Source organism: Oncorhynchus gorbuscha, linkage group LG04, assembly GCF_021184085.1.
Source record: "Oncorhynchus gorbuscha isolate QuinsamMale2020 ecotype Even-year linkage group LG04, OgorEven_v1.0, whole genome shotgun sequence".
In the NCBI taxonomy this organism is placed as follows: Eukaryota; Metazoa; Chordata; class Actinopteri; order Salmoniformes; family Salmonidae; genus Oncorhynchus; species Oncorhynchus gorbuscha.
The window spans coordinates 31,480,195-31,502,705 of NC_060176.1; the positions used below are offsets into that span (position 1 = coordinate 31,480,195).

General features: G+C 45.1%; 1 protein-coding gene across 4 annotated transcripts in view; it reads left to right on the forward strand.

Annotated features, from left to right (window-relative positions):
- lrp4 (low density lipoprotein receptor-related protein 4) overlaps positions 1–22,511 on the forward strand; it is a 242,510-nt gene that overhangs the window by 198,554 nt on the left and 21,445 nt on the right. For 3 of the 4 annotated variants that reach the window (XM_046346503.1, XM_046346501.1, XM_046346504.1), the window contains 18 exons: positions 4,357–4,533; positions 4,739–4,864; positions 5,528–5,736; positions 6,158–6,239; positions 6,453–6,558; positions 6,809–7,010; positions 7,169–7,358; positions 7,911–8,042; positions 8,849–8,989; positions 10,222–10,308; positions 10,640–10,811; positions 11,117–11,279; positions 11,558–11,783; positions 12,273–12,576; positions 16,726–16,944; positions 17,118–17,252; positions 21,792–21,900; positions 22,154–22,346. In XM_046346503.1, coding sequence (XP_046202459.1) covers positions 4,357–4,533; positions 4,739–4,864; positions 5,528–5,736; positions 6,158–6,239; positions 6,453–6,558; positions 6,809–7,010; positions 7,169–7,358; positions 7,911–8,042; positions 8,849–8,989; positions 10,222–10,308; positions 10,640–10,811; positions 11,117–11,279; positions 11,558–11,783; positions 12,273–12,576; positions 16,726–16,944; positions 17,118–17,252; positions 21,792–21,900; positions 22,154–22,346 — 2,973 coding nt within the window. The remainder of the gene's footprint in view (positions 1–4,356; positions 4,534–4,738; positions 4,865–5,527; positions 5,737–6,157; positions 6,240–6,452; positions 6,559–6,808; positions 7,011–7,168; positions 7,359–7,910; positions 8,043–8,848; positions 8,990–10,221; positions 10,309–10,639; positions 10,812–11,116; positions 11,280–11,557; positions 11,784–12,272; positions 12,577–16,725; positions 16,945–17,117; positions 17,253–21,791; positions 21,901–22,153; positions 22,347–22,511) is intronic. The other variant, XM_046346502.1, reaches the window with a different exon arrangement.

The window sequence follows — 22,511 nt, forward strand, 5'->3', positions numbered from 1 at the left end:
AGACTAGACTACGAATGTAGTCCTATAAATGTGCCCATTTGGGGATCTGATAGTATTTCTGATTGTCTTAACTCACCACCACTGTGGATCTTCTCAAAGTATTTTTTTTCTTCACCTCAAACAGCAAGTAAACAAAGTCAGTTTTTATATCCATTGAGAATTACAATAGTTCCTCAACGTAGCCTATTTAAAAAATATTTCAAGCTCTCTTTCGATAACCACTCCATTCTCTACTTGTTGTGAAAGGGGGAAAAAATGTTGTGCTCTGATCCGGTGGAAATGTCATAAAATAGGCCTACCACAAAGCTTATCTCTAAACTAAGGACCCTGTGACTAAACACCTCCCTCTGCAACTGGATCCAGGACTTCCTGACAGGCCTCAACACAGGTGGTAAGGGTAGGCAACAACACATCTGCTACGCTGATCCTCAACACTGGGGCCTCTCAGGGGTGCGTGCTTAATCCCCTCCTGTACTACCTATTCACCCACGACTACGTGGCCAATCACAACTCCAACAGCATCATTAAGTTTGCTGACGACACAACAGCGGTAGGCCTGATCACCGACAACGATGAGACAGCCTATAGGGTGGAGATAAGAGACAACAACAACTCCCTCAATGTGAGCAAGACAAAGGAGCTGATCGTGGACTATAAAAAAAAGAGGTGCTAACAGGCCACCATTAACATCGACAGGGCTGTAGTGGAGAGGGTTGAGAGTTTCAAGTTTCTTGGTGTCCACATCACCAACAAAATGTCATGGTCCGAACCAAGACAGTTGTGAAGAGGGCACGACAACAAGAGACTGAAAAGATTTGGCATGGGCCTCCAGATCCTCAAAGATTTCTACAGCTGCACCATCGAGAGCATCCTGACCAGTTGCATCACTCCCTGGTATGGCCACTGCTCTGCATCTGACCGTAAGGCACGACAGAGGGTAGTGCATACGGCCCAGTACATCACTGGGGCCAAGCTTCTTGACATCCAGGACCTATATACTAGGCGGTGTCAGAGAAAGGGCCAAAAAATTGTCAAAGACTACAGTCACCCAAGTCATAGACTATTCTCTCTGCTACCACACAGCAAGCAGTACCGAGTGCCAAGTCTAGGACCAAAAGGCTCCTTGTCTACAGCTTATACCCCCAAGCCATAAGATTGCTGAACAGTTAATCAAATGGTCACCCGGACTATTAACACAGCTGCTCGCTGATTGTTATCTATGCATAGTCACTTTACAAATTACCTCGACTAACCTCTACCCTTCGCACATTGACTCGGTAACACCTGTTGTATTCGGCGCATGTGATTTGATTACTTATCCGTTGCGCAAATAGCCTACAGCTGTGTCTGTCCGGAGCTCACTGGCGCAGAAAACTCGGAGGGCCCAGAAGAGTTTTTTAGTGCAAGCTTCAGTCCAGACAAAGTTGATAGTTGATACAATGCATAGCCAATATGGGATTTATACAGGATGTTTTCTACCTGCAGGCTGCAATGTTTTTATTTTTTGGCTTTATGTAGGATATTTTTACAGAGTTGGCAATGGCAATAGAATTTACTTGTAGAATTTTGATCAAACACATGATAATGATTTTGAGATACGAAGACTTTATTATAAATGAAATGAAACTGTTCCATGAACATGTGCATTTGAAAATCGTAACTGGCACGCAGATCGGTTCGAAATGGTAATATAACTTGGCGCTCCAAATGGAAAAGGTTACCGACCCCTGGTGTAGCCTATTACCGGCAACTTCAGGAGCTTAACGGTAGAATCTGCATAGGCCAGCAGTAGCTGAAGGAGGAGAGTCGGGAACAGGTTTTTGTCTTCTGGTTAGGCTATCTTGATCTCTGGCTCCCTCTTGAGTCATTTGTCTGTCTTAATTATTTAACACGTTAGAATAGGAAAAATGAGTGGCCTAAGCAACTTTGAGCGTGGTATGATCTTCGGTGCAAGGTGCGCTGGATCCAGTTATCTCAGAAACAAACGCCCTCCTGGGCATTTCACGCTCGACAGTGTCTAGAGTTTACTGAGAATGGTGCAACAAACAAAAAACTTCCGTCTAACAGCTTGTGATGAGAGAGGTCACAGGACAATGGCAATAATCGTGCAAGCTAACAGGCAAGCCACAAACTGACAAAGAATGGTGCAGTACAACAGTGGTGTGCAGAACGGCATCACGGAACACACAACTCGGCGATCCTTGTCGTGGATGGGCTATTACCGCAAACAACCACAACTGGTTCAACTCCTATCAGCTAAAAACAAGAAGAAGTGGCATTAGTGGGGGGAGAATAGAAGGAATGTCTTTTAGGAGAGGAAAGGGAGGGTTACCCACTGCCCTGTGTGAGTGTTTGATTAGAGGAGGAGGGGTGCGTGAGGGGTGATAGGAGGAGGAGGACAGGGGTGTAGAGGGTACCCGTCCAGCCCTGTGTGAGCAGCCTTTATTGATGTGTGCTCTCGGGATAAAAACCTGTAATTGGCCCTGTACCTCCACTAGGCCCTCTGTTTGCTCAGACAACAGGCAGAACAAATGGGACACGTGCCTGTGTGTGTGTATGCCTGTGTGTGTATGCCTGTGTGTGTATGCCTGTGTGTGTATGCCTGTGTGTGTGTGCCTATGTGTGTGTATGCCTGTGTGTGTGTGCCTGTGTGTGTGTGTGTGTGTGTGAACGCATGCATGCCTTTTTTGTGTGCATGTGCGCATCTCTGTGTGTGTGGTCGTTTGAGAAACATTTGGAGACATACCAGTTCTTTGTCATGGTATCTAGTGAGTGATGTGGGTGACACCCTTATCCTCTGAGCACACCTGTGCACCTTCGGGGGCGAGGTGGGGGTGGGCAGTAAAGGAGACAATAGGAGAGGGGGGTATAGCAAGGGATGTTGTGGGGACAGAGAGGGATAGAAATGTGGGCTTTTTTGGAGGTGGGGTGAAAAGTAGGTAGGGGAAGGACACAATAGAGCGAGTGAGGGAGATAAGGAGAAGAGTGGGGACAGAGAGGGGAGAGGTTACATGTGTGTGGGCAGACCCCTATGGAAGATTCCCTGTTGCCTTACAGCTGCTGGCCCAGCTATCCCTTAGACCAGAGACAGAAAAGAGAGAGTAGACCCACATACCACCAGTGTTCCTGCTATCTGCCCTTGAAAGAGAGAGGAGAGTGTCAACCCAACTCGGACTCCCCTTCACACTCATGTCTAACCATGTGTCTCCTTGAAGATAACATCAGTAACACACACACCAAGTATCATCTTACACACACCTGGAGACCTAAAGAAAAAGATAGACAGATGGAGAAACAGGAGAGAGAGAGTGAAAAATACCAATCTTTCCCTGAAGCTAATGTTTTTTCGTTTTTTTTCTGAGGGGTATGATACTTTAAGTATGTATCTGAGTATTCGTTTACATTAAGAGTTAGATAATATCTTCTCCTCTCTCCCCAGGTTTGGTCTTTCACCCCTCTTCATTTACACCCCACTGTAAAACACTGGTATAAAATACTAGACCTGTGTAAGACCTTTATGGCAGCAAGCTCACCACAAACTGTGCACCACCAACAGAAATAAACAAGTTGAAAACGATGTTCTTTCCATCCAGCAGTTGAGCGTATTCAGCACTCTCTGAGGTTCTCTGTGCTGCGCCAAAAATGTAGGCAATTTGGCCAATAGGGCCACTTCAGCTGGGCTAATGATTGAATAGAGGGACAATGGTATGGAAGTGTTCCACATATGTTCTTCACCAAGACTGTGGCCCTATTTAAACGACCAAATCATTGTTCCCTTCCTTCCTTTCTTTGATCAATCCCTCCCTCCTTTCTTCAAGTAGTCAAACAGGGACTTCTTCTCAGAAGAAATCTATAGAGCTAGCATTTAACTTCCATAGCTTATGTCATTAGCGAGTGGCTAATAAGAAACAGGCTAACTCCAACCAGCTCTGATTAAGGCTGAATACAATAGGGGACACAAATGAAAAGACAACAACATTAACTCGTTCTCATTTGATGGCGTGAGGAAGCAGATCTTGTCCAACTTTGTGCTATTTTGCTTTGAAGATAATTGTTCCTTTACTCCAGATTGGTTTTATTTGGTGTTTTGTTTTAGTTTGTGGAGGAACTGTTTTGGGATTTGTGTGTGGCTGTGTGTTGATTTTGTTGCTGCTCCAATGGGTGCTTGTTGTTTGAAATCATGTAACCCCCCCCTCATTCTATACCACTTGGTCTAATTCCTTTAAAGGGTCAATGAGAATGTTCCAATGCTATTCTTGTGTTTCAGTAATAAGGACAACATATGCTTCTTTAAATACATATATTTGTCTATTTCTCTCTCTGTCTAACTCTCTCTGTCTAACTCTCTCCATCCAGGCTTGCCCCATCCATTTGCCATCACGGTATTTGAGGATAGCCTTTACTGGACAGACTGGCACACGAAGAGCATCAACAGTGCCAACAAGTTCACAGGCAAGAACCAGGAGATCATCAGAAACAAGCTGCACTTCCCAATGGATATACACACACTGCACCCGCAGAGACAGCCCGCAGGTCAGTCAGACACAAACACACACTGATACGCATGCATGAACGCACATCCAATCTAATACACACACATGCTTCTCTGTGCACATACAAACGCACTCACACACACATACAAACACACACACACCACCCACAGGTGCACTCTGTTAGTCAGTAACACACCAGGACACTCACTCACAGAGTGCTTCTAACCTCTCCCCCTCTTCTCCAGGTGGGCGTAACCGATGTGGGACCAACAACGGGGGCTGCAGCCACCTCTGTCTCCCTGGCAACAAGACCTATACCTGCGACTGCCCCACGGGCTTCAAGAAAGTGGACCAGCATAACTGTGCCCTGAGTGAGTATACTTACTTGCCTACATGACCACACTCTAGGTAGAATGCTAGAATATTTGTTGACATTTCAATGTGATTATTTAGAGTTGTTATTATTTTTGTGTTCATTTAGGTATTGCTTCATTCTAAATATAAACTCAATGTTTGCTAAGTACATTTTCAGTCCAGTTAGCTGATGTTAAAGGGCAACTCCACCACTTTTAAACCTAATTTTCATTATCCCCAGCACAATACCAGTGTCTACATATGTGAAAACGGCATATTTTTGCGTTTTATATAAGAAATTTAGTTAAAACATTGCTAGAAGTTCGTTTTTCTTACTTTTAATCCTACCCTGTGAAGTCACAGAGTAGCATTTATTTTTATATTTTAGGTCCTTTCTTCTTATCTAGCTTCTTATCTAGCTGTTTTCATATATATAGACACTGGTTTGGTGCTGGAGGTAACGTATATGAGGTTGAAAGGTGGCAGAATTGCCCTTTAATAGCATGTGTTAGTTTAGTCAGGTTCCAATTGTTCACACTAGAATGCCCAATTCATTGCTTAATCCTAAGGGGTACGCTAGTGTGGATAATTGGAACAGAGCCTTGGTGTATGTTGGTGTGTTGTGATGACTCTGTTGGTAAACCTAGAGCACTGACAGAAGACCTTTGGTCTTTGATCAGGTCTTGACAAGTTCCTGCTTTTTGCCCGAAGGACGGACATCCGACGAATCAGCTTCGACACCGAGGACATGTCGGATGATGTCATCCCGCTGGCCGACGTACGCAACGCCGTGGCACTGGACTGGCATGCCGAGGAGGGCTTCATCTATTGGACTGACGTCACCACCGACTCCATCAACCGGGCCCAATGGGACGGCTCAAGGCAGGAGGTCAGTTCTTCCCAATATTATTTCCCATATTAGTTAGTAATTTAGCAGATGCTCCTATCCAGAACCACTTACTGTACAATGGAAGGTGTATTCAACTAAAGTAAGTGAGACAACCACCCATTAAGATCATTTAAAGTAAAATAGCTAGTAATTGAGAAGAAAACAGTTTAGTGTTATAGTGTTGGATGTTTGGTCTAATCCTTGGTAAGATACAATTGTTTGGGTGAATCATTTTAGCTGATGAGATCAGAGTATTGATTAAGGTCCCAGGCACTTTATTTTTAACCAAATGTCGCCACCTATTGATGAGAGTCTGGTATCACAGTTCATTTTACAGCTATTTGACCTTCTTTTGCTATGGGGGAGTATTTCAATTAAGTTACTGTATTGTATTGAAATTAGTTGTTATTGTGTGTGTCAGGTGGTGGTGGACACCAGTCTGGAAAGTCCAGCCGGTCTGGCTATTGACTGGGTGACCAACAAACTTTACTGGACCGATGCAGGTAAGAAACCTTAACTGTACACGTGTTCTAGATTTAAATTACTATAGGGTAGTGGTACAAACTGAAGCTTGTACCACTGTGTATCATGTCAGCTATAGACTACCAGGAAGTCTTTTTTGACTAGTCTTTATTGAGTAATTTGTTGTACAAACAATAATTAATTGTGTGAGTGCTTGTGTGCGTGTGTGTGTGTGTGTGCGTGTGTGAGATCAGGTACAGATCGTATCGAGGTATCTAATGCAGACGGGAGCATGCGTACTGTTCTGATCTGGGAGAATCTTGACCGACCCAGGGACATCGTGGTTGACCCAATTGGAGGGTGAGTCAGAAGTCAAGGGTCAATATCAGGCGTCAGATATCCAATGACACCTCTGACAGTAGTTTGCAGAGTAGCATGTAAACGCACCTTTTTTTCCAGCAGTTCAATAGAGTCCTCCCAAAAAGTTAGCGCTGCATGGACTTTGTTGTTTACCACTGACAACTAATCTGAACATACAGTATACAGATGAATTGTGCATACCACATACATGTACAGTTTACTGATACATGATTTTCCCTGAGTACTATAGATATATGTACTGGACAGACTGGGGTGTGAGTCCTAAGATAGAGCAGGCAGGGATGGACGCATCCAGCCGTATCGTCATCATCTCTTCCAACCTGACATGGCCTAACGGACTGGCAATTGACTACCAAACACAGCGCCTGTACTGGGCCGACGCCGGGATGAAGACCATCGAGTTTGGCAACTTTGATGGCTCAGACAGACAGGTGAGTTGGTCTTGAAGAGATAGTCTTTACAAGTTTTAGCTTATTTTCAAACTATTTTTGTATATTGGATGGGTATTTAATCAAGTGAGAGTTTTTACTCTGTGAATCAGAAGACTGACTAATATTTTTATTCCCCCCTCCCCTCCATTGGTATCCAGGTGTTGATTGGCAGTCAGTTGCCCCATCCCTTTGGGCTGACTCTGCATGAGGAGAAGCTCTATTGGACAGACTGGCAGTCAAAGAGCATCCAGTGTGCCAACAAAATGACTGGCCTGGGACGACAGACACTCGCCGAGAACCTGGAGAACCTCATGGATATTCACATGTTCCACCGCTACCGCACCACCGGTGTGTGTGTGTGTGTGTGTGTGTGTGTGTGTGTGTGTGTGTGTGTGTGTGTGTGTGTGTGTGTGTGTGTGTGTGTGTGTGTGTGTGTGTGTGTGTGTGTGTGTGTGTGTGTGTGTGTGTGTGTGTGTGTGTGTGTGTGTGCGCCCTGTTGACCCTCTGAGTATTTTGTGACAAGATACTAGACCCCCACCCACCTGTGTCCCTCCCTGTCGCTAGCGAGATTAGAGGCCAGGTAAACTGATCCTAGATATGTGGTTCAGAGGGCAAAAACCACCTGGGGCTCATACCAGGCTGAAGCAGCACTGATAAGTATGGATGTCAAACGTTCAACCTGCTGCACAGAACCCATGGCCATGGAGGCTCTAGTCCAGAGCGCATGGTTAAATTGTGTTTGAGATCCTTTTTAAACTCTCAACTGTTAAATGAGTGAGACACATATGTCATTGTTGCAATAGTTTGTGAGTGGGCAACATATACTAACTATCATCTTACGTTTTTATGTTGAATAATTATATATTGCGCTCTCTCCCCCCTCTGTTCCTCACTCTCTAGTGCGGACACCTTGTGCGGTGAATAATGGGGGCTGCAGTCACCTGTGTCTGTTGGCTCCACCCACAAAAGGCTCCAGCTGTACCTGTCCTACTGGCATCAACCTTCAGCTGGACGGAAAGACCTGCACACACGGTAGCATAGCAACAATATAATATTATTATACTACTAGCACCCATTGTACAACAACCCATGGTACATTGGATGTTTTCTAAATGTTTTCTAAGTTTTTTTCTAAATTGCCTCTGGGGCAATTTATTACTGATGAATTTGTTCATGTTTTATGACCTTGTTCTGTTTCTTTTGCATTTTGTATTTTCTGAAATTCAGGGCTCTTTAAAAGAGACCTTGGTCTCAGTATGACTACTTGGTAAAATAAAGGTTAAAAAAACAAGAACAAAAGCAACACTATACCATGTATCTCATCACCTTAACACAATTAACCACAGAGATATTGATGTCTTCCAAGATACCACAAGTAGATTGATAACAATGTTTGATTAATAAAAAATAAAAAATTGTCTCATCTTGATTTAAAGGAGAGAAAAAAAACATAGTTTAGTATTTTGTTCATTAGTACGCTGTTGATATGGTCCCAACAAGTGTGCATGTCAGCAGTAAAGTTTTCAAGATGGAGCACTTTCAGTAAAAATCTTACTGTGATAATAATGTGTTTTGCATTATCGTCACACTCTTTTCTTTGTACTGTAAGTGCTCTATCTTGAAAACGTTACTGCTGACATCCCTTTAATTACTACCTTCACCGTCAAGGCCCAAGCTGCGATACAGTATTTACAGCCCGTTGATTCTTAAAGAATATCACTTACAAATGCCTCATAAGCTTAGTTCAACTGTATAACCTCATCATAATCCAAAATATAAGGTGGTTTTATTCCATAACCTGTACTCTCCATACTGACAGTGTTGTGTCTTGGTTGTAGGGATGAGTAGTTTCCTGATCTTTGCACGGCGGACTGATATCAGGATGGTCTCTCTGGACATCCCCTACTTTGCTGATGTGGTGTTGGCTGTCAACAGATCCATGAAAAACACCATCGCCATTGGAGTGGACCCTAAAGAGGGTGTGTATGTGTGTTTTCTGTAATCTCTGTGGTATGAAGAGGAAAATTAGGAAGGTCTGCACTTAGGTTTTGCAGTAAATATAAATAAAAATGTATTCAATCTTTCAGACCAGACGTTTCGCCCGAAAAGGCTTCATCATCAGTGTCCTTTGACAAAAAAGTGTCATTTTTTAATTGTGATCTGAATGTGCACCAGTAGTGGTCAGTGCCATTTAAGATGAGGGAGCAAAACATTTTTTCATTGAGCATGGCCTTATTTCTATTACAGTGTATTGGATGACTGTCATTCACATTTCATTCATCCAGCTCAATTTAACATCAATAGGTTTAGGCTAGTACATGATACAAAAATCTTACCAATAGCCATCATGAGGTTGCTACAATGTATCCTATGAATGAAAGTTTACCACACATAGGTTGAGATAAATGTTTTAGTAATCAAGGTGACAGACAGTGAATGACTGATTCAATACTGCCTTGCACACTCTTCCCTACATCTAGCTGATCTAGGGTGTAATCATTTGTCAAGCAGTTGCAAATAAGAGTTTCTATTGGACAAGTTCAGGTATGTTGATCCCCGTTTTGTTCTGTTTGCTTCTGTTTAAAAACCTTTTTCAACAGAATCGGCAGAATAAAATACACCCCTGATCACCTGCACGCACACACAGTTCACTTTCACAGCAGCCACATACAAACAGCATGATCACTTTGCTCGTTGTATAATATAATTTATGAAGAAATGTATTTGTTCTCCTTTGATTGGGTGGACAACATGTCAGTTCTTGCAGCAAGAGCTCTGATAGATTGATGGGCGTCCTCCGGAAGTTGTCATAATTACTGTGTAAGTCTATGGAAGGGAGTGAGAACCATGAGCCTCCCAGATTTTGAATTGAGGTCCGTGTTCCCAGAGGAGGACGGAATCTACTGTAGCTGTCCTCTGGCTACTTCTGAGGCGACTGTAGACCTTCATTGCATTGTGTGTTTTAAATTATTTTTAGAACTATTAATTAAAAACTATACTAACTATATTCACGTCACTGGTTCACTGGTGACGTAAATATAGTTAGTATACTTTTATCTATAATGGATAACTATTTAAATTTTTTATGAACTTCATTGAGGAGGATGATCCTTCCCTTCCTCCTCTGAGGAGCCTCCACTGATGTGGAGGTGAAACAGTGACTAACCGTATGTCTTTGTAACCTTGTGTGTGTGTCTACTGCCCCCTGCAGGTAAAGTGTACTGGTCAGACAGCACACTGAAGAAGGTGAGTAGAGCTAACATCAATGGGACAGCTCATGAGGATATCATCGCTACAGGTGAGGGAAATAATCAATCAACTTTATTTCGGAAATCAAAACATACAGTATCTGAATCATATTACAGATAGGCTAGTGTCTTTTTTGTCTATCTGCTGTATTACAGAGGAATATTCATCTATATTGTAAAACAAATGACATGTAGCACTGAAATATTTTAACTTCTATTCTTCTACATACCCTTCTCTCACTTCCTCTAATCCTCTCTCTTCTCCCTAACTTTATCTCATTCGCTCCTTTTCTTCCACTCTTTCTTTATTTCTTTATACTCTTTCTTTATTTCTTTATTTTCCTTTCTTCCTTCTTCCTCTCTTTTTCTCTCGCTCTCCAGGTCTGATGACCACTGATGGTCTGGCGGTGGATGCGGTGGGTCGCAAGATCTACTGGACGGACACCGGAACAAACCGGATAGAGGTGGCCAACCTGGACGGCTCCATGAGGAAGGTTCTGATCTGGCAGAACCTGGACAGCCCGCGAGCCATCGCCCTCTACCACGAGATGGGGTAAGGAGTTTGGCTAACAGGTTCACTGTGCACAGCAGTGTGTTTAGCTCAAAGTGCTGATTTTGCACTTGTTTTTAAATTCAAATGTAATTTTTACTATCAATGTACTGGATAATCATATGCAGACTGTGAGAGAGTTCGGTCCTGTGTGTTTTAGGTATTTTTGTTTGCAGGTCAATAAAAGTCGAATTACACCCAAGGAATTTACTTTCTAAACAGCCTAGATTGGGAAATAGTTAGCCCTCCTTTGTCAGTCTACTAACGACTTCCGGTGTGACATTCATTTCTCTCTCGCTCTCCTCCAGGTATATGTACTGGACAGACTGGGGGGAGCATGCTAAGCTGGAGCGGTCAGCGATGGATGGCTCAGACCGTTTGGTTCTGATCAGTAACAACCTTGGCTGGCCCAACGGACTGGCCATCGACAGTGCCGGCTCACAGCTACTGTGGGCTGACGCACACACAGAGGTCAGTCGCCCTGTCCCGAAAAGCTAAAGCAGAGGTCAAACAATCCTGAGAGATACAGAGTGTGCAGGCTTTTGTTCCACAGCTGGGTCATGTTTAAAGTAGGACACACCATAGCAAAAGCATTTTGCCACTGAAATGACAATTCTGTGTTCTTATTGGAGAAGAAGAATGGAGAATCTTCATTGAAGAAGTTTTTCAAATCCAGGACTAGGCTTATTCTGTGTCTGGAAAACCGGCCTATTGAGTCAATGAATTAACTAAGTTTTTCCCTCCCGTAGCGCATCGAGGCGGCAGACCTGAATGGGCTGAACCGCCGTACCCTGGTATCCCCGGTTCAGCACCCGTACGGTCTGACCCTACTAGGACCACACATCTACTGGACCGACTGGCAGAGCCGCAGCATCCAGCGGGCTGACAAAACCACCGGCGCCAACACCATCACCGTGCGCAGCAACCTGCCCGGGCTCATGGACATACAGGCCGTGGATAGAGAGAAGCCACTGGGTGAGTGTACGAATGGCACACTGGCCTCTGAGCAGCAGAGAGGAAGGTGTGGGTAGGGGTTCGCATTGGTTTAACCTCGTCCCCAGGCTATTGCGCATGTCACATAAAAGCCTGGTACATCAACCATTCAAAGTTGGCCTTAGTGGGCATGACCATAGAATTATATGGGAGTGACCTTACTTGTGATCATTTCATTTTAGAAAATCACACACTGCAAAAAATCTGGGAAGGTTGTTTGGTTGGTGTGTGTTTGGAATTGCGTGGCACTTACTTACACGTTTGCTGTCCTCCCTTTATCCCCTGTATTATCTATTGTTAGTCTTCCCTCTCTCACTTCACTTTCAATGGAATCAGTTGCCTGTATGTAATGGCAATGTAATGAAACCCATACATATGCTGCTGCTACCCCTATTTCTGTACCTGCAACATACGTTTGACTTGGTTTGCTTCTTTCTCTCTCTCTCTTACACACCATCTCTCCCCCTCCAGGTTTCAATAAGTGTGGTCGAAGGAACGGGGGCTGTAGCCACCTGTGTCTGCCCCGCCCCAACGGTACTTCCTGTGCCTGTCCCACCGGCATCCTCCTCAAGGGGGATGCCAGGTCATGTGACGACTCCCCCGAGACCTACCTGCTCTTCTCCAACCGGGTCAGCGTGCGACGCATCTCCCTGGACACAAATGACCACACAGATGTGCATGTGCCCGTGCCTGAGCTGCAAAACGTCATCTCACTGGACTACGACAGCGTGGACGGGAAGCTGTACTACACCGATGTCAGCCTGGATGTTATCAGGTATGCTAAAAAGACACGCTCACACACAATATACACTGAGTGCACAAAACATTAGGAACACCTTCCTAATATTGAGTTGCACCTCCTTTTGCCCTCAGAACAGCCTCAATTCATTGACTCTATAAGGTGTCAAAAGTGTTCCACAGGGATGCAGCCTAATGCTTCCCAAAGTTATGTCAAGTTGGCTGGTAGTGTATCTCTACACCAAATAGATTGTTACATCTCATCCCACGGGATGCTCAATTGGATTGAGATCTGGTGACTGGGCAGGCCACTGCAGTAAGCTGAATTCACTGTCATGTTTGTGGAACCATTCCTTGACAATCCTAACCTTGTGGCATGGGGCAGATGGATACACAGCTGCCATGAAGGGATGTACCTGATTGGCAATGTTGTTCAGATATCCTGTGGTATTCAAACGTAGCTCCGCTTTTATCAAGGGACCCAGTGTGTGCCATGAAAACACACCCCACACCACCACCACCAGCCTGCAATGTTGAAAAGCAGCATGATGGATGCATATACTCATGTGGTTTTCCAAATACCCTAGTCCTCCCATCAGCGTGAAATAACAGGAACCGGGATTCATCAGACCAGGCAATGTTTTTTTAACTCTTCAGTGTTTTTGTCCCTTAGCCCACTGCAACCGCGGTTTCTTGTTTTTTGCTGAAATAAGTGGAACTCTGCAAGGTCTTCGGCTGCCATGCCCAATTCGTGTCAAGGTACAACGAGTTGTGCATTATTTGATGGTCTTTGGGGACCAATGTTGTACTGAACTGTCAGTTGACTAACTAGTCCGTCTGTTGCTCTGCACAATTTGTGTCTGCCTCATTTGTCCTCTTTCATCAATGACCTGTTTTCGACCACAGGCCAGCCGTTGGCTGGATGTCCTTTGGGTGGTGGACCATTCTTGATACACACAAAACTGTTGAGCGTGAAAAACCCAGCAGTGTTGCAGTTCTTGACACACTCAAACCGGTGCGCCTGGCACCTACTACCATACCCCGTTCAAATCTTGTGTCTTGCCCAGTCATCGTCTGAATGGCACACATACACAATCCATGTCTCAATGCTTAAAAATCCTTCTTAAACATTCATCTACACTGATTGAAGTGGATTTAACAAGTGACATCAATAAGGGATCATAGCTTTCAACTGGATTCACCTGGTCAGTCTATTTCATGTAAAAAGGTGTTCTTAATGTTTTATATACTCAGTGTATACACACACACAATAAATAAACTCTTAATCACACACATTTACATTACATTATATTTAAGTCATTTAGCAGACGCTCTTATCCAGAGCGACTTACAAATTGGTGCATTCACCTTCTGACATCCAGTGGAACAGTCACTTTACAATAGTGCATCTAAATCTTAAAGGGGCGGGGGGGGAGGGAATACTTATCCTATCCTAGGTATTCCTTAAAGAGGTGGGGTTTCAGGTGTCTCCGGAAGGTGGTGATTGACTCCGCTGTCCTGGCGTCGTGAGGGAGTTTGTTCCACCATTGGGGGGCCAGAGCAGCGAACAGTTTTGACTGGGCTGAGCGGGAACTGTACTTCCTCAGTGGTAGGGAGGCGAGCAGGCCAGAGGTGGATGAACGCAGTGCCCTTGTTTGGGTGTAGGGCCTGATCAGAGCCTGGAGGTACTGAGGTGCCGTTCCCCTCACAGCTCCGTAGGCAAGCACCATGGTCTTGTAGCGGATGCGAGCTTCAACTGGAAGCCAGTGGAGAGAACGGAGGAGCGGGGTGACGTGAGAGAACTTGGGAAGGTTGAACACCAGACGGGCTGCGGCGTTCTGGATGAGTTGAAGGGGTTTAATGGCACAGGCAGGGAGCCCAGCCAACAGCGAGTTGCAGTAATCCAGACGGGAGATGACAAGTGCCTGGATTAGGACCTGCGCCGCTTCCTGTGTGAGGCAGGGTCGTACTCTGCGGATGTTGTAGAGCATGAACCTACAGGAACGGGCCACCGCCTTGATGTTGGTTGAGAACGACAGGGTGTTGTCCAGGATCACACCAAGGTTCTTAGCGCTCTGGGAGGAGGACACAATGGAGTCGTCAACCGTGATGGCGAGATCATGGAACGGGCAGTCCTTCCCTGGGAGGAAGAGCAGCTCCGTCTTGCCGAGGTTCAGCTTGAGGTGGTGATCCGTCATCCACACTGATATGTCTGCCAGACATGCAGAGATGCGATTCGCCACCTGGTCATCAGAAGGGGGAAAGGAGAAGATTAGTTGTGTGTCGTCTGCATAGCAATGATAGGAGAGACCATGTGAGGTTATGACAGAGCCAAGTGACTTGGTGTATAGCGAGAATAGGAGAGGGCCTAGCACAGAGCCCTGGGGACACCAGTGGTGAGAGCGCGTGGTGAGGAGACAGATTCTCGCCACGCCACCTGGTAGGAGCGACCTGTCAGGTAGGACGCAATCCAAGCGTGGGCCGCGCCGGAGATGCCCAACTCGGAGAGGGTGGAGAGGAGGATCTGATGGTTCACAGTATCGAAGGCAGCCGATAGGTCTAGAAGGATGAGAGCAGAGGAGAGAGAGTTAGCTTTAGCAGTGCGGAGCGCCTCCGTGATACAGAGGAGAGCAGTCTCAGTTGAATGACTAGTCTTGAAACCTGACTGATTTGGATCAAGAAGGTCATTCAGAGAGAGATAGCGGGAGAGCTGGCCAAGGACGGCACGTTCAAGAGTTTTGGAGAGAAAAGAAAGAAGGGATACTGGTCTGTAATTGTTGACATCGGAGGGATCGAGTGTAGGTTTTTTCAGAAGGGGTGCAACTCTCGCTCTCTTGAAGACGGAAGGGACGTAGCCAGCGGTCAGTGATGAGTTGATGAGCGAGGTGAGGTAAGGGAGAAGGTCTCCGGAAATGGTCTGGAGAAGAGGGGAGGGGGTAGGGTCAAGCGGGCAGGTTGTTGGGCGGCCGGCCGTCACAAGACGCGAGATTTCATCTGGAGAGAGAGGGGAGAAAGAGGTTAGAGCACAGGGTAGGGCAGTGTGAGCAGAACCAGCGGTGTCGTTTGACTTAGCAAACGAGGATCGGATGTCGTCGACCTTCTTTTCAAAATGGTTGACGAAGTCGTCTGCAGAGAGGGAGGAGGGGGGAGGAGGATTCAGGAGGGAGGAGAAGGTGGCAAAGAGCTTCCTAGGGTTAGAGGCAGATGCTTGGAATTTAGCGTGGTAGAAAGTGGCTTTAGCAGCAGAGACAGAGGAGGAAAATGTAGAGAGGAGGGAGTGAAAGGATGCCAGGTCCGCAGGGAGGCGAGTTTTCCTCCATTTCCGCTCGGCTGCCCGGAGGCCTGTTCTGTGAGCTCGCAATGAGTCATCGAGCCACGGAGCGGGAGGGGAGAACCGAGCCGTCCTGGAGGATAGGGGACATAGAGAGTCAAAGGATGCAGAGAGGGAGGAGAGGAGGGTTGAGGAGGCAGAATCAGGAGATAGGTTGGAGAAGGTTTGAGCGGAGGGAAGAGATGATAGGATGGAAGAGGAGAGAGTAGCGGGGGAGAGAGAGCGAAGGTTGGGACGGCGCGATACCATCCGAGTAGGGGCAGTGTGGGAGGTGTTGGATGAGAGCGAGAGGGAAAAGGATACAAGGTAGTGGTCGGAGACTTGGAGGGGAGTTGCAATGAGGTTAGTGGAAGAACAGCATCTAGTAAAGATGAGGTCGAGCGTATTGCCTGCCTTGTGAGTAGGGGGAGAGGGTGAGGTCAAAAGAGGAGAGGAGTGGAAAGAAGGAGGCAGAGAGGAATGAGTCAAAGGTAGACGTGGGGAGGTTAAAGTCGCCCAGAACTGTGAGAGGTGAGCCGTCCTCAGGAAAGGAGCTTATCAAGGCATCAAGCTCATTGATGAACTCTCCGACGGAACCTGGAGGGCGATAAATGATAAGGATGTTAAGCTTGAAAGGGCTGGTAACTGTGACAGCATGGAATTCAAAGGAGGCGATAGACAGATGGGTAAGGGGAGCATGCATTCCCACACATGGAATTCATCCTTGTCACTGTCACTTTTTCTTACTATTTGGGGTTTTAACACTTTGCAATTAATGTATTTGAGCAATAGGATTTGATTTAATAAATGATATAACTAATTGATTTGCTGATTGATTCATTCATTGTTTGACTTAACTTCTCCTGTGCTGGTCAGACGGGCCAACCTGGATGGTACAGGGATGGAGACAGTGATAAGCCAGGGTCTGAAGACTACTGATGGTCTGGCTGTGGACTGGGTGACCAGGAATATGTACTGGACGGACACAGGTCGCAACACCATTGAGGTGGCCCGACTGGACGGGACCAGCCGCAAAGTACTAGTCAACAACAGCCTGGATGAACCCAGGGCCATCGCTGTGTTTCCCAGCAAAGGGTGAGAGGGGGAGAGAAGGTGGAATAGAGGGGGGAAGTGTTAAGGTTGAGGGAAGAGGGTGGAAGGGTATAGTGGAAGAGATTGGTTTTGTGGGCGTTTGTAAGTGTGTTTGTGTGTGTGTGGGGGGTGGGGGTGCGGGAACTGGGTTGTCATTGTTTCATTGGTCTCCCTAGGTACCTGTTCTGGACAGACTGGGGTCACATTGCTAAGATTGAGCGGGCACACCTAGACGGATCAGACCGTAAAGTTCTGATTAACACAGACCTGGGCTGGCCCAACGGACTCACACTGGACTACGACACACGCAGGTTAGAGCGAGAGAGTGGAAGGGAGGGGAATGGAGACAGGCAGGGAATAGGGGACTGACAGGGAGGGAGGGAGGGAGGGAGGGAGGGAGGGAGGGAGGGAGGGAGGGAGGGAGGGAGGGAGGGAGGGAGGGAGGGAGGGAGGGAGGGAGGGAGGGAGGGAGTGACAGGCAGAGATAAAGAAGAGAGAGGGAGTGGTAGGGAGGGAGGGAATAAGGGAATGACAGACAGAGATAAAGGAGAGAGCGAGGGAGTGGTAGGGAGGGAGGGAATAAGGGAATGACAGACAGAGATACAGGAGAGAGAGGGAATGGTAGGGAGGGAGAGAGGGAGCGCAGGTTAGTGTTTTTCATGATAAATCTTGTTCTGGAGGCAGCCTTGCTGCAGCCTTGGTCACTAGCTGGCACAGCCAAAAAGTCATATTATCTGCCTAGCCTTAACTCTAACCTTAACCACACTGTTAACCCTAACCCCTTAAATTAAGACCAAAAAGCAAAGTTTTGTTTTCATACATTTTTACAATAAAGACAAATTTGACATTGCAGTTGGCCCATCTAGCAGAAATTGCTCAGTTCTGCCTCCAGGACAAGACTTATCCCAATAAATGTCAACCTACAGAGGGAGCGGGAGGGAGAGTGTGACAAATGCAAAGCAGATCTCAGTCGAGAAAATCTAATTATTTTCTGCAGAACATTCTGTTTTGTATACATGGTTCCCACGGGTCCTTGAAATCCTTGAAAGTTTGTGAATTTGAGAGAAAAAATCAAGGTTATTTAAAGTGCTTGAATTTATATAACTTGTGCATGAATAGAAATTTAAGGTATTTAAAAAATATATATTTTTACTTAACGTTAGTAATAGGCTTACGTTCAACTGTCTGCACTTGCGTGCATAAGTAATTGAAGTCGAATGATCCAGGTTGAACAGCGGCAAGCAAGCGAGAAACCTAACAGGCTGACCACACTGCTCGCGTCGCAAAATAAGCGTATAAATCTATGTTATTCAATTATTGCACCCACAATGCTCGACTGCGCTAACGAGCGTCTGCGTTGCCAAGGACTAAAATAGAAATCAGTTCCATTTCTGATGCAGATCACGCTGGAAGTCCTGCCTCTCCCATCTCCTCATTGGTTTATAGAAGAAGGTACCCACATGCCATCTCCTTATTGGTTAAACCCACGTGGGTGACTGAAAGACAAACGAGGTCAGTGGCGGTAATGTACCTAATTTATGAAAGTTGCCAATCGCAATATAAAGTCAAGAGAAGAAAAGGCCTGGAAGGAAGAGAGATGACTAGAAACTATTTGTATGGATTAATTGGCGGAGTAGAGGACCTTGTGCATTTCAGGTAAAATAACAACTCAATGTTTATATCCCAGGACAAATTAGCTAGCAAGTGCAAGCTAACTAGCTAAATTGCCATAAATTTTTAATGCTTTTTGACCTGTCCCCAAATTAATATAATTGGTTCAGAGTTTGTTTTGATAATTTAACCTGCATGTCGTGATCGCGTTTGGTGTGGGGGGTCAAAATAAATGTATGCACGATGGCGCACACTAGCAGCCAGTTTGGCTTCCATGTAACGTTAAGCGAACCTTCAGCTATGCCTGGAAAATGTCAATTCCAGGACTCGTGGCTCGCCAAAGACATTTACAAACACTGGCGTGTTAATGATCAGTGGGACATCCATATGGCCCGATGCAGAGCCTGCAGCAAATCAATTAAAGTTCACGCCATGGACGAAGCAGCTGTGACAAGCCATGCTGCTGGACCACCACACAGGACGGCCATCTGCAAGTTAAAAGCAGGTAGGTCCTACCCCTGGTAATATAGAAAGGAATACAACAACCATACTTAGTTATTAACGTTACTTAGTTAGCTAGATTATTCCGTCTCTGCATGGTTGTGTAAATTAACTTTAACGTTACAGAATTATTCGGTCAAATTAACGTTTTCTATGTTGTTGTTAGCTAACGTTATCTAGATGTCTCAGTCAGTTCTCCCACAGAATCACACCTGACAATAGTGCTAGCTTGCTAAAGTTAGCTAATGTGTTAACGTTACATTAGCCAACTTGCAGCAAGCAGAGCTGGACAGTGAACATTTAAAATAAATGACGTTAGGTGAAGTTTACATTTAGTTATAGGACGTTCACTAGAGTTGTTAGTGACAACGTTTCATGATTAATGCTAGCTAACATTAGCAAGCTAGCTAGTCATTCATCAGACTTGGACACTTATTTTCTTACAGCTCCAACTCAATTGATCTATGTGAAAAAGTCATCATTGACATCACCACCTAGACAATCTTCAATCTTGAAACTACTACCACAGTCACCACCTCCATCATAACTGGCGTTCCCAAAGAGGACACATTGAGGGCTGAGACATTGTGGTGTCTGAATATGATGGGGGTGAGTGGCATGGTTTACAAACTGTCACCTGTAACATTAAATGATTTTTAGGAACATGTTATGTTTGTTTTCATATTTCATATTCTCTCTCTGTGACACACATAGGTTCACACACAGGCTAGAAACAGAAATAAGTGTTTGGTTTCAATCTTCTTCTTTTTTACTCTTAGGTGTGCTGTTCTCAGCGATGTTCCCAGACAGTGCAATAGCCAAGACCTTCGCATGCAGGGCAGCAAAGTCCAGCTGTGTGTGCATAGCTTGGCTCCTCATTTCAAGCACTTGTTGTCTAAAAAACTGTCTGCTGGGGAGGAGGACTATGTACTTCTCTTTGATGAGCCTGAACAGAAAAACTCAGTCAAAGCAGTGTGACTTTCACGTCCATTTATGGGATGAGGACAAAGTTGGGATGAGATTTTATGATTCTAAATGTATGGGACATTGGACCTTAAAGCGGTCTATAAGAAGAGCACCGAAGATCTACCAAGGAAAACATGGTTCAGATCTCCTGGATGGACCAAATGTAAATAGGTCATTTTACTCAAAGGTTGAGAAGACCCTCCTAGATTTTAATGTACACCTTATAAACATTGGCAGTTGCCGTCTCCATATTGTACAAGGAGCATTTCAGAAGGGAGTGGAAGAAACAGAGTGGAAAGCTGACAGTGTACTGCATGCTATGTACAGTGAGGGGAGGGGGGGGGGTATTTGATCCCCTGCTGATTTTGTACATTTGCCCACTGACAAAGAAATGATCAGTCTATCAGTCTTATTTCCCTCATTAAAATGCAAATCAATTTATAACATTTTTGAAATGCGTTTTTCTGGATTTTTGTTGTTGTTATTCTGTCTCTCACTGTCCAAGACAGCGTGGACACATTTTTACGAGTATATGTCAAAGGACAGCGAGCTCAGAAATCAAGGAGAACTTGCCACCAACTCCTCTTACTGTCTTACTCTCACCTTGCATCTGCAAGGCAGAGGTATGTGACACATCAAGAAGAACAGACAGAGAAGAATGGATGAGCAAAAAAAACAGAAAGAGAAAAGACCTTATAGATGAAATAGATTAACTTAAAGGGAAGAAAAGAATGACATAAATGACAGATGACATAAATGCTCTCGAGACCTCAGCAGACAAATTTGCACTCAACGCGGAGAGCACAGGAAACCTCACTCTTATTGCCAAGTCTAATAGCCTGAGAAAGGGTGCTGAAGATTTTTTTTAAAGCACAAATAGCTGAAATAGAAACACTACTCAACGAAAAAGTGAATGTCCTGAAAAGCAAATGAAGGGGTATAGCAGCAAGATGCAAGGATTTGGCACTGTTTTAACAGTTTGAGAAGGAGCAAAACACTACTCAATGAGTAAGTAATCATCAACAACAAAAAGCAAATGAACCAAAAAGGCCAACAACCCCAGAACACAATGGTCTGGGAAATGTTTTATTGGGGAAAGGTTTTATTTATTATTTATTTTTTCATTTTCATCTAATATTTTATTGTTGCAAAACATTTTATTCATTGTCATGTGTTTTTGTTTTTGCTCTGCGACATGTTTTGTGTTAAGCTGGTGCTAATGAAATAAACGAGGAGTTACTTAGCTCTTCAACTTGTAAATAAGTCTCTGTCTCTATCGCTCAACTTACACAAGATGTTGTTTTGCTGTGCTGTGTTAGAGAAAGGAAGAGACCACATAGTCTGCCATCACTGTAACAGAACAATTGAGAAGTGTCCACACATTCAAGCCTCTCTCTTTTTAATTGTTGTTTGTGAGCTTCTGTAAAGCCTGCTAGCTCTCATTATAAAAATGCTAAGTGTTGTAACAGTAATTAACCTTAATCCGTGTCTCAAACTATGCCATGTTGAGTCCTTGAATTTGAGGGAATTGGGTCTGGAAAGTTATTGAAAAGTACTTGAATTTAATGTTTTTTGAAGGTGTGGGAATCCTGTGTGTAGTGAATCATAGTACAGTACAGGAGTTTTCTGGCCTCTTGATAGATAGCTTTGATGTCAATTCCTGTTTAATCCCTCTCATCTCTGTCTAATATCTCTGCAAAGTATTTAGCCTAGTATGTATATGTACTATGATTGTGTGTGTTTAACTCCTGCGTGTGTGTGTGTGTGTGTAGGATCTTCTGGGTGGATGCTCACCTGGACCGCATTGAGAGTTCTGACCTAAACGGAAAGCTCCGGCAAATCCTCATCAGCCCTGTGTCCCACCCCTTCGCCCTCACACAGGTATCCCCTCTAGCTGTCAATTAACTACCTGACCCCTCCCCCTGGCTGCCATGTCCACTCACTTGCTCTCTCACTCTTCCGTCACTCAATTGTTTGTTCACTGCCTCACTTGCTCTCCCTCCTGCTCCACTCATACTGACCCATAAAACATTCTACTTCCCTCCATCTCTGACCTTCATTTTCTTCCTCCCTCTCTCTCTTCCTCGTCTGTGTTTCTTTCTCTCCTCTCTTTTTCTCTACTTTGTTCCCCCAGTTGAAGCCGGTGTCCTCCCCTCTAACCCCTTTCTCCCGACTCTCGCAGCAAGACCGTTGGATCTACTGGACGGACTGGCAGACTAAGTCCATTCAGCGTGTGGACAAACACACTGGCCGCAGCAAGGAGACGGTCCTGGCCAACGTGGAGGGCCTCATGGACATCATCATAGTCTCGCCACAGAGGCAGAGCGGTAAGGGAGCAGGGAGATATTGCCTCTAGATGCTGATCTTGAGTAATTTTAGCATTTTCCCGACTAATGGTTAAAGTTAGGATTGGGCTGCTATTTAGCGAATGACCTGGGAATCAGACAGGAAATCTAATTATGTTAGAGGGAAGGTAGCAACGTCAGTTTGCT